This window comes from Malurus melanocephalus, unplaced genomic scaffold (assembly GCF_030028575.1).
Source record: "Malurus melanocephalus ecotype Western Australia unplaced genomic scaffold, MMel_1.1 scaffold_59, whole genome shotgun sequence".
Lineage (NCBI taxonomy): Eukaryota > Metazoa > Chordata > Aves > Passeriformes > Maluridae > Malurus > Malurus melanocephalus.
In genome coordinates, this window is record NW_026623291.1 from 336,548 (window position 1) to 348,289 (window position 11,742).

Genomic DNA, 11,742 nt, shown 5'->3' on the forward strand with positions numbered 1-11,742 from the left:
ATGTGGGTGGAGATGTTAAATAGTAACCAAGCTCTTATGGAAACCAATCTGCAAGGTGCCGTTGCTGTAGCTATAGTAACTGCTGCCAAGCTAGAAACTCAAACACGGCTTTTACTGGACTCTTTTGGGGCTCCCGCTTCCAGATGGTGTCAAGGCCGGGGCAGCCGCCGGGCTGGGGTTCACCCCTGGCCACGGGGAGTCGGGACGGCYGGATCCAACTCTGCAGCGCCCCAGGGTTTGTGCCATCACTCACCCGCGATGGGGAAACCGTGTCTGAGGCTGTGAACAGCAGAGCCTGGCTGCAGCACAAGGGGGAAAAAGCCCCAGCCATGAGTCGGGGCTTGTCTGCCCTGTGCCAAACTGGAGGAGATGTTTGGGGACGGGGAGCTGCGGGGATGCTGTGGAGGGATGCAGGGTGGTACCCTGAGCACAGGATGGGCACAGGATGCCTGCAGCTCCTCTCTGTCTCTCCCTGTCACTGCCTTGTGGCTTCCTCTGGGATCACAGCACCCAGGACCTCATGGTGGCAGATGGGTCCCCAGCCTTGCAGACACTCAGATGGGGTCCCCAACCTCCCCACGAGGCTGTGACAGCCCCTGTGCCATGTGCCACCCCCTGTGGCTCTGTGACAGCAGCAGTCCGGGCTGCCAGGGCCCGTGCTGAGGCCAGCAGGGCGATGTGCAAGAAGTGTTGCTGAGAGGGCACCAAATATTTGGGGAATCCAGAGCTGGAGCTGAAAAGGTGATCATCCGTCAGCACAGAGCATTCCACATCTCCTGTACATCTCAGGAAGAGGTCAGGCTGCAGGAGGCACAGAGAGCTCCTTGCCACTCTCAGAATCCCCACAGCACCTCAGCTATTGAAACCCTGCAGCCCTGAGGGGCAAAAATTGGGGATATTTGCTCCTCTGAAAGAAAAGGCACATCCCAAGGGGGGAGCATACAGTGGGGAGTACGCTGGATGCAGAGGGCTGTGGCACAGCTGGATGCTCATTCCAAGATCTTGGAATTCGGGGTTCCCGGAGTTTGCTGAGTGCTGAGAGGTCCCAGAGAGGGAGGGGATGTGGATAATGGGGTGCTCAGCGGCACTGGGGGCGATGTAGAGCAGTGGATTGTGTGGGACAGCCTGGGCGGGACAGGAGTTTGTGGCCCTTGAGCGTCATCCTCAGCCCGTGTCCCAGCAGTGCTGGCTTCTCCCACACGATGGAGCAAAGCGCCCAGACATCTCCCGTGCCCACAGCCCCACCGAGGGCTTCTGCRCCCCAAAACCTGAGCGAAGGCACCGGGTCGGCGTTACCCCGAGGCTCCAGGCTGCGAGTGAGGGACCAACACAAGCACGGGGGTCTCCAGGCTGCTTTATTGGGGGCTCAGAGCTGGGGGCCCCACGGTCAGAGGGGCTGCCGTGAAGCAGGAGCATGCTCGGGGCTCCCCACTTCTCCAGCTGCTCGCCACGAGGGGAACATCTCGGTTTTCACTCGCACCAACCTCTGCCTCAGCACCGGGGGGCAGTGGGGAAAGATCCCTGAGTCTGCAGGGACCATGCCAGCCAGCCCCACTCCCCCRTGCAYSCCTAAAMCATCCCTATTTCACAAAATAGGGAYCTGAGCTGTCCCCAGTTCCCCCARAGTGGGAAGCAGCCAGACAACASTGCTGGAGAGGTGTGTTAGAAAAGCAGTTTCCTACGCGGCAYTAGGGATGAAGGGGATGAAGCAGGTCGGGCAGCCGGGCTGCTGGGGGTGGGGTCAGTGTTATAAATAATTGTTTTTCACCCCATCTCCATTCCCAGGGCTCCTCCTGGGGCTGCAGCCCTAGAACCAGCTGACTTGGTTGGATTTGACTCCGGTGAAGCACATGTTGTTGGAGCAGCCCCCGCCGTAGGTGGGGGGACAGGCTGAGCACGGCCGCCCCACCTTGTAGGGCGCTTCTCCCAGCCAGTTGCCCCTAAAAAGAGAGAAGGGCATCACTTCTGAGCATCATCAGCTCCCTGCTGATGGGGTGAGGAGGGAAGTGGCACGGGGGGCTCCCCTCAATCACTTACTTGATGGCGTAGTTGCAGACCAGGAGGATGGCGTGGCGCCATGTGCTGCCCCACACCCGCACGTTGGCACAGGTGCCCAGGGCACAGCCCAGGCGGCTCGAGGTTGCCCACACCATCTGTGTCAGGACAGAGAACAGGCACTGTTGGTGTCCATCACCCATCCACCCAGSTGATTGCCMCGGGACAGCAGTGCAGGGCTCTGTCCCACCGGGGAATCACATCCTGACTGTCCCGATCTCTGGCTGGACGCTGTCCCGTCATGGCCAGTGCTTTGTTACCACTGGGTGATTTTTTGCTCTCCCTCTCCTGCCTGCAGCCTGCACTGCCCTGCAAGGGATTGCCTTGCCAAGCTCACCTCCATGAGCAGCAGAGTCTGGGTCACTGCTCCAATTTACCCAAATTAGCTCCCAAACCTCACCCTGAATCATGGCCAGCAGCTTACCCTGCACACGGGGACATCAAGCAGAGACAGAAGCTCCTCCTAAAGCCTCTGCAGGTTGAATTACTTCCATAAAAAGTGTATATTTCCCTTATGMAACCCAGAGCATCCCTGAGCATCCCCATGGATGAACCACATGGGGATGCAGATGCTCAGGTAAAGGTAGGAGCCACGAAGAGGAGATAATTAGGGGTTGGCACAGCTCTGCTAACAGGCAGAGAAAAAGAGTTTTCCACCTTGTGCTGGCCAGGCTGTCTGGGGCTGTGCCAGGGTATGAAGGGGATGCATTCCTGGGGAGCTGGATGAAACTGCGTGCTATAAAGCTGCTCAACCCCAGAAGATAGGATTCATGTTTGGCAAGAGTACAAAGCGGCTTTTTTTTTCTTCTTCACCACTTTAAGTTGCCAGAGGTGCAGTGAGGAGACAAAGGCCAAAGGGGAAAATGCTTTTTAAAAAATGGGAACCTCCTTGTCAATTGGCCAGAAGGTCCCAGCTGCCCCTCAGTGGGTTGTGAGTCCCTGGGACCTTCCTGCAGCAGCCCAAATGCTGGAGAGGCCCAGGCTGGGAGGGCATCACCCTCATCCCTCCAGCAGACATGCTGCTGATCTGCAGCTGGCAGTCATCTGCAGCTGGATCCTGGATCCCTGCTGCTGCTGGGAGCAGGGCTGTGAGCTGCACAATCCCCCCTTTGTGGCGGGTCCCGGGGGATTGCAGGGCTCACCTGTGTGTAGTGGCTGCAGACAGAACCGCTGCAGGTGGAGGGGCAGCGGGGGTTGCACTCGCGGGGGTGTGGGAAGGAGTAGTGCTGCTTCTCCTGGTGCCAGGATTTCACCATGTCCATGACGGAGCGGTATCTGCGAAAAGAGCTATGGGTGAGGGGCACCTCCTCTGTGCCAGAGAGCGTGGGCAAAGGAGAGGAAAGGACAGCTCCACACTGAGGAGGTGGAGGAGAGAAAAGGTCTGGAGCCAGGGCTCGTTGGGACTAAACCTTCCTGGGAAAAGGGGGGCAATGACATCCTTGTGCCGAGCCCACTGCTGCTCCAGAAGACCAGAGGCACCTGAGAGCCATGTGGAGGAGATCCAGAACCTATCTCGCCCTGGCCATGTGCCTGGCACAGAGCAGAGTAATGGCACATGTCCCAAATCATCAGCAGGCACCTCTGCTTTCCTGTTTTACCCTTCTGCAAGAGCTGGGCCCTCCTCCTCTAYCCTGGGGCTTGATGTGTCCCTCAGCTCTATCTCTGCCATGCAATGCCAGCTCAGAGCCTCTCTGCTCTGAGAGAGGGGCTGCTGCTCCTCCTCCAGCACTGGGGGCTGTGGCGGTGTCCCAGGATCTCCCTCTGCCCCCAGGGCACTCACCTGCCCGACTGGATGGAGAGGTTCTGTCCCACATATTTCATCAGCTCGGGGGGCCCGTGGTCCCACAGGCAGCGCGCAGCCCATGCCTCCGCTGCCCTGGCCAGCCGCTCATCCCACACCTGAATGGGGAAAGGAAAAGGACAGATGGGAACTTTGGCTTCCCAGAGGAGAAATCTGCTCCTTTGTGCTCAGGGAGCCTTCTGAGCACCCATAAGTGTCAAAAAAATATGACTGATGCACCAGGGGGAAGGAAGCACAGCAGCAGGTCCGGGAGCAATGGACCTCCCCAGCTGCCAGCACAGCTCCTGGACACACACAACACAACCCTGAAAGCCCTGTGGGAGTGATTCCCTCCAGGAATGAGCTCCTGCAGAAGGTGGAGCTGATGTCAGGGGTGAAACCCTGCAGCCCTGTCCCRGCCCTCAGCACAGCAGCCCCAGCCACAGGCAGACCGGTGAGCACAGCTGGTGCCTTCATGCATTATTTAAAGCTTCCTCACCCATCCTGAACTGCTCTGGGGAGATGCCTGTGTGAGTTATTTTGGAAGGCAGGAATTTAGGCCAAGCAAGAAGCAGTGCAGGATGCTCCCGGGCATGTCTGACCTGCTCTGATACCCAGCAAGCTGGGCTACTGTGTGCTCCTCCCAAATCACATCCAGGGACCACCCAGCTGCTCCCTCAGCACTCTGGTCCCCTTCCTGGGAGCAGAGCAGCACCTCCTGCCCTGATGCTCCCACCCTGTGTTGGTGGAAATTCCTCCTCTTGGTGGCTCCCCATTTCTCCTCCCTTAGGGCTGGGTTAGGAGCTCCAAGCAGAGTGAACACAACCTGGGGAAAGCTCTGCCCAGGGTGACCCTTGACGGGAGGTGCCCAGCTGTCGAGGCTGTGCAGCTCTTTGACCCACTCCTGGGAGCTGGCACCACGTGGAACACTCAAAAGAGACCCTGGAAATTGTGACCCTGGAGTCATCTGTCCCAGATGAAGTTAGGTGAGAGGCTCCCACCTCTTTGGTTTGGGACCTGAGCTTTTCACGCTTGTAGCCACCTCCCTGCCCCCAGTGCTAACTCTGGATCCCTCCATCCCACAGCCAGCAAGCTCCCAGCTGTCCCAGACACAGGCCCACAGAYCCCAAATCTGCCCTCATGGGGAAATGTCTCCGTGCTGGGGCTCCATCCCTCTTGCACCGAGGCTGCGTGGGTCTGCTCTGCCCCTGGGACATCAAACATCCCCCAGGGCACGTGTTCAGCCAGAAATGGGGCCAGCACTCTGACATCCCTACCAGTCACATCACAGGTGAGCCCCTCGAGCCCCCCACACCTACAGACCCCACTCTGCCCTGCCAGAGCCCCACTCACCATATATTCCATGTTGGCAGCGGGGGGTGACACCTGTGCTCGCACTTGGTTGTGGTAGTCCAGGATCACACTCATGTCGTGGGGRGAGAGGTATCGCCTCCGCCGGCTCCGGGGCACCCCCGCGCCCCACAGCAGCCCCGCGGCCGTGCCCTCGGGCGGGGACAGCAGCTCGGTGGCGTTGGGCAGCAGGAAGGAGCTGGCCAGCGTGGTCAGCCAGCAGCCCAAGGCTGTGAGGTACAGGTGCGAGTGCAGCACGGCCATGCCCGCTGGGGTCAGCCCGCAGCTTTGCGCTCCCGCACGGAGTCAGGCGAGGACAAGGGGATCTCCGGCTGCGGCTGTGCAGATCTGGGAGAGAGCACARCGCAGGCACTGCTCAGGGCTGAGACACCATGCAAGCACCACTTCCCAAAATAAGGTACAAATACATTTTCTTTTTTTCCTTTCCTTTTCTTTTTTTTTATTTTTTTTTTAAATTAATCTCCTTAATAACTTCATTTATCACAGCAAATTCCCCAGGACTGTCAGGGAGATGCCTGGGGAATCAGTTTTCTTGTTTGTTTGTATTCAAAAAAGATAAAGTCTGTAGAAAGTCTCCCCCATTTTTTCACTTATGGCACGTACCTGTGGGACAGGGGATAGTTAGGAACATGCTGAGAGTCACTGCAGCTGCCTGCCCTGTAACTTCCCAGGAGTTTGSTGTGCTGAATAATCCCCAGCACCAAAAGAAATCTCACACAGATAAAGAAACGCACGGCAAGGCTTAAAAGCATTGTCGAGAAATCCTAACGATTCTTTTGTATTGGGTAAAGAAAAATAACCACCGCAAAAGCAGAATAGAAAAGAAAAAAAAAAAAAAAAAAAAAAAAAAAAAAAAAAAAAAAAAAAAAAAAAAAAAAAAAAAAAAAAAAAAAAAGGAAAAAAAAAAAGAAAAAAAAGTGAAAGCGCTGGAATATCCCCTCATCCGTCAGCCGATGCACCTCCTAGCATCCCGGAGCAGCGGGAGGATGTTCCCAGGCTACGTACCGTGAGGAGTGAGCCAGGAGCGGCGGAGCGGCGGAGCGGCGGCGGGATTGACCTGCGGGACCAACCTGCTGGGGCAGATGCGGGAGGCTCCGCTCAGCCCCGCCGGGCAGCCCGCTGCGGCCGCTGACGCACAAGCTGCATCTCAACTCTCCCCCCGGGGAATGTCCTGAAGTTTGGAAAGAGCCGTGCCAGGAGATTTATAGGCTGGTGGATGCCTCGGCGGGCTCACGCAGGCACACGGAGCCCCGCACGGCGCCGGGGGGAGCGGGCAGCGCACGGCTCGGTGCCTCAGAGAGCGGGGGCTGCTCCTCGCTGCTGCTGCTGGGCATCTGCTCCGGCTGCTGCACCGAGACATTCCCAAAGGCATCTCTTTCCTGCTCACTCCCTAGCTGRGATCTGGCTGAAGCAGTGGATAGGGGAGCGAATCCAGGTCGGTGAGGGATGCAGAGGGGGCTTTGCCAGCAGGGCTGGCACTTGCCAGGAGCCCCAGTGTCACCCCATGTCGGTGCAAACTGAGCAGATGGCAGAATGTCCCTTTATGGGGGTGGCTGGGAGGGGACCTGGTGGCCACACATGTGCCTGGGCCAGCAGCTCTCCCTGTTACAGGTGAAGCCACTCGCTGGGCTGGGGCTGCCACCTGTGTGTAACCCAAGGTCTGGGGCTTGTCACAGCCCACAGGGACTCTGCCCATGGCCCCGCTGCTGGCCTGGGCTGGCAGTGCCCAGACAGGGTCATCTCACGGCAAAACAGAGGGCTGTGCTCCCTCCACGGTGTCTCTGTGTCTGTCCCCAGGGAGGGGAAATGGCTGTAGCATCTGAAAGCCATGGATTATCTGCAGCATCAAGAGTTTTTCTGCAACATCCCACAGTCATGAGGCCAGGGGACAGCTGAGTTATTGCAGGTCACAAGCACACCTGGCTGGCTGGAGGGGCTGTTTGCAATGCCTGTCACATCTTCCTCTCACCATGCTCAGAGCCAGCACAGGTGGCCATGYGTGAGCTGGGGCTCGCTGTCATCTGCCCACACCACAATGTCCCAGGGAAGCAAGGTGCTGGTGCCCCTGTGCCTCACCAGGTTTGGGTTCAGGTGGGTTTGGAGTCAGGATTTGGCTCTTCAGAGGCAATAAGAGGATCACCAAGGCCAAACTCGCACTCCTGAGCTGGCAATGGGCACAGAAGTGAAGTGCAGGGAGGAGAAGGCAGTCAGTCCCACAGCAACAGCAGCAGATCACTGCTTCTCATCCACACAGCTCTGACTGGGACAAGAATTGAGGATGTAACTCCTGTCTGTGCCTCAGAGCCTGGCTGGCTGCACCCAGCTGCCCCAGAGAGCTGCTGTGCAGCAGAAGCTGAGCAGGAGCTCAGGGAGGCGCAGACCTGAGCATGGAGCAGGAATAACGCCCGGGTGCCGAGCTGATGTGCTGTACCCATACAGCCTCACCCTGCTGGGAGCCTCTGRCCAAAGAGACCCCTTTGTCTATTTTCCCTGGCATCCCCTCTCCCATAAAGCAGCTCAAGATGCTGGGGGCCCTGGGGAGCTGCTGAGATTTGTGCTGGTGGGGTATTTCCATCCACTCCTCACCCAGCAGGTGGGATGATGGTTGTGCCAGCCAGGAGATCGGGAAAATGCAGCTGAGGCATCTCTGGCCCGGCTGCAGCACCACAGGAGGGAATCCCTCGGTGCTGAGAGCAGCAGCACCCCCTGAACCCGCAGGGCTGGCACCCTGTGGGGGACTGGGCCGTGCTGTGGGTGCTGGGTGTGCTGGGGTGTCAAGGTGGCTCCTTGAGCCCTCTCATTTTCCAGGCTGCCCGTTTAGGGGTCTAACCAGCTCRGCTTCACCTTCCAGCAGCAGCACCCCAAAACACCAACCACCTCTCTGCAGGTGTTGGGCAAAGTGCCCTCCCCAGTTTTCCAGTCCTGCGGACACCCCTATTTCATGTTCATCCATGGAGACAGGAGTGCCAGCCCCAGGGGCCAGCAGCAGGACAACCCTTCGTGTTGCACCAGGGTGGCAGGCACTGGTGCTGCCTCCCTCCACTCGACTCCAGATATCAAATCTCTCATTAGTGAGGCTGGTAAAGGCAGTTTCATTCCCAGCAGATTAAAAAGGCAGATGGGGACATGCAGCAGTGATCTCAACTGGGCAGACTGGGAGGTGCAGCTGCTGCCAAGTGCACACTGAGGTAGGAAGGGCAATGTGGCTGTGTTGTGGAGAGGGCGGTTTTTAATGATCTATTAGCTCACAAAAGACAAAGCCCTGAGTGGCAAATGCTCATCTAGCACTGTGAACTACAAAGCTTTGAATTTGGGAATTCATTTTTGAGTTTTTCTCTCCCTGGGGCTCAGGGAGAGTGAACCCACCTCAGCTCCCACTGCCACGCAGCAGCTGAGCCTCTGCGCGGAGGCAAGGCGAGGGTTTTGTCTTGGGTGCAGATTGAAAGCACTGCTTAATCAGCACTCTGCGAGACAATCCAAATTCCAGGAACTGGAAGGGGTTTGTGTCCCTGCCAGGCGTAATATCCTGCAGCCCAGACTGGCCCGGCTGCCAAAGCACACGGTATCTGCAGCGAGGACCTCGCCGCGAGCCAAGAAGCACACGCATTCAGCTGGATACAGCAGCGGCCGGCAAATTCCCATTTTAATGAGCACCGGGGGGAACAGAAAAGATAAATCACTGGGTTCAAGCACTCCCTTGGCAGAGACGCCCTCTGATGCTTTTAAGACCAACAGACATAGCAGCTTGCTCCGGAATAAGGCATAATGGGACTYGCAGGATTTCTGTCATGTTTATTTCTCCCATCTGTTGGCTTTGGGCATCACCCATTACACACATTCCAAGGTGGCAGATGGTGACATGAGCCCATATAGAACTGAGCAGGGCTTTGCCCTTTGCTGAGGGTCAGGATCTGTTGTGGTCCCAGAGCACCCTGATGCCTGGAGCAGGCTGATGTGGATTTCCACAGCAGAAGCCTTCCCTTTATGGGGGTAAAATAAAGTGAAACCAAGGTCTTGTCTGAACAAAACTTTCCCCAGGCAATGCACAAACTCTGTCGCCCCAGTAAAATATTCCCCTCCTATCAACTGACAGGAAGGCTCATTTTCCATCTTTACTGAAAGATGCTCCTTTCCCCCAGTYCCACCCCAAAACACCAACAAGAGCTCCAGGTGCCCATCCTGGCAGGGAAGGAAAGGGGGGCTTTTGATGGATTTTTGCATTTCTGGAGCTCTGGAGAGGTCCAGCATATCCAGAGCTTGGTTCCTCCTAACACACCATGGAGGGAGATCTTCCTTCTGACTGGGAGGTCGGAAGATTTGATCTGCACATCTTGTGACTTGAGTAAACCCAGGCTGAGCTCCTGTACATGCCTTTGTGGTGTCCCAGAAGTGAACACCCTGTTGAGGTGTAACACAACTGAGATCAGTCCTGAACTCTGAGGACTCCAAAGTCACCTTTCTTGCTGTTTAGGAACAGCTCCTTCAACCCTCCTTTAACAGTAAATGTTAAATCCCTTTCTGAGATAAGCTGAACCTTGAAGGAAGAGCTATTGGAAAAATCACACCTCACACTAAAGAGGTGACCATTGACAGGGACAGGGYTCTCCTGGAGCCTTTCATACAATGCCCAGCACATGGCTCTGCTTCGGGTGCAGTATCCTCTCATAACCCACAGTTTCTGTTTGTGTATTTGCTAAGGTGGAATAAAACCTTTCCTAGTTTGTATATAGTGATGGGGTAGGGAGCCAGCGGGCAGGAGCCTGCACGTGTGGGTCTGGCCACTCAGGCTGGGCTCAGAGGGCAGCACAGAACAGCCTTGCCCTCAGCCTGGCTCCTGACCCCTCTCCAAAGGTGACCTGGGCACTGCAATTAGCTCCTTTTAGTGCTGCAACTGGCCAGGACTAATGCTTTTGAGCTSTGAAGTAAAAACCACTTGTTTTGGGGTACTAACTAAGGTGTCCCTCAAAGCTGACATGATCCTCCATGAACTMCTGGGTGAACTCTCCCCACAACACCCATGGCCCTCTCACAGCTGTGGCCCCACCATCAGCCTGTGACTGCCTGCGAGGAAACTCTGAAGGCCCCTGGCTCCAGCCAGCACCAAGATATATTTGGAACCTTTGAAAGGTGAGAAAWTTTTCCACCAGCTCTAGAAATAAACGTCTCTGAAGTCAAGCTCTGTGGATAGTAGCTGCTCGCAAAGGTGTTTTTTTACAGTAACTGGGCTAAGTTTAGAAATTCACTTAAATAACATAAGTTTAGAAATTCCCTTAAATAACACGGAAGCTCCTCTCAGCACAATCTGGAAAATACTTAATTTGCTGCTTGCTAACAAACTGTTGTTTAGACCAGTGGTGTGGTGCATGATGGTCTTGTTACACACTGCCAAGGTGAGAAGGAACTCTCAGCTCAGTGGGAATAGAGACCCATCACACCACGAGTCAGCTGAGATGGAGATAAACCCAAACCTTGGAGCTGAGCATCAGCTGTGACCTCACCAGCAGCACCCAAGATGGGTGCTGATGCCCCACAGCAGGGCTGTGCCCATCACCCCATCCCCACTGCACCCCACAGCTCACCCACTCAGGCACAGCTCACATCCTGCTGTGCCCACAGACACGTGCCACAGCCAGCAGCCCTGGAAACATGGTGCTAATGGGGTTTTTATTGTGCTCTGCCTGCTCTCTGCGTGACTGGCTTCCAGGCTCAGAGGTGGGAAACGCATCACTCACACCCAGCAGTGCTGATGGGAATTCCCATCCCACCAGCCTGCATGAAAATCGTCATCTGGGGTGAGCTGAGATCGTGTCTTTCCTCATCATCTGACACAGTGAGTGTACCTGTGTGATGGCTGGGGGTGCTGTGGCTCCAGCAAAGGGCTGGATCAGCTGCTGGACAGGGGGCTAGTGGATCCCAGAAAGCCCAGAGCCAGAGAAGTGAAGTCAGGACACCCTGGCAGCCTCAACGTGTAATTTTCTTGCTCGGACGGGGGTGTGGCACAGCTTGACTGCAGCCCCTGTGTATTCACTCCACTCCCTTTTTTCTAACACCAAAATTAAGACAGGAACTGAGCACCTGGCACCGGTTCACAGRCAGGTTTTTGGTGGCTGCTCAGGGAGGTCTTGTTGCCATTGCTCCTCTTCTCGGGGTGGCCCCACTGCTCCCATACCCGAATCTCCACTGGGCACCCCCTGACCATCCCACCAGTGCAATATTAATTGTCTCCAGGGTGCCACAAGCAATGGGGACCAAACGGCAGCAAATCTGGGCACGCCCCAGTGCCAGCAGCACACACCCCACAGGGAGCTTGGCTGGCGGTGTCCCGTGAGTTCCAGGGCTGACCGGGTTCAGGCTGTCTCCTCTCCTCGCTGCCGCAAGATTGAACCATCCTGGGCGTGGTACAGTCCAGCAGCAGATGCGCTGGTGCCAGCCCCTGCGGAGGCACCCGGCAGCTCGGAGGGAGGTGCTCGGTGAAGGAGAGGACGGAACCCATGTGCCCCGGGGCCAGCAGCTCGGACAGCGCTGCTTTGGGCACC

General features: G+C 56.6%; 1 protein-coding gene across 1 annotated transcript; it reads right to left on the bottom strand.

Annotated features, from left to right (window-relative positions):
* Positions 1 to 1,807: 1,807 nt before the first annotated feature.
* On the bottom strand, positions 1,808 to 5,449 carry R3HDML (R3H domain containing like). Its single transcript, XM_057365869.1, has 5 exons — positions 5,189 to 5,449; positions 3,836 to 3,954; positions 3,198 to 3,330; positions 2,038 to 2,153; positions 1,808 to 1,940 (listed from the first exon to the last, which is right to left on the bottom strand). Exons 1-5 carry the CDS (start codon positions 5,447 to 5,449, stop codon positions 1,808 to 1,810), a joined length of 762 nt encoding a protein of 253 aa, XP_057221852.1.
* Between the last annotated feature and the right edge of the window lie 6,293 nt (positions 5,450 to 11,742).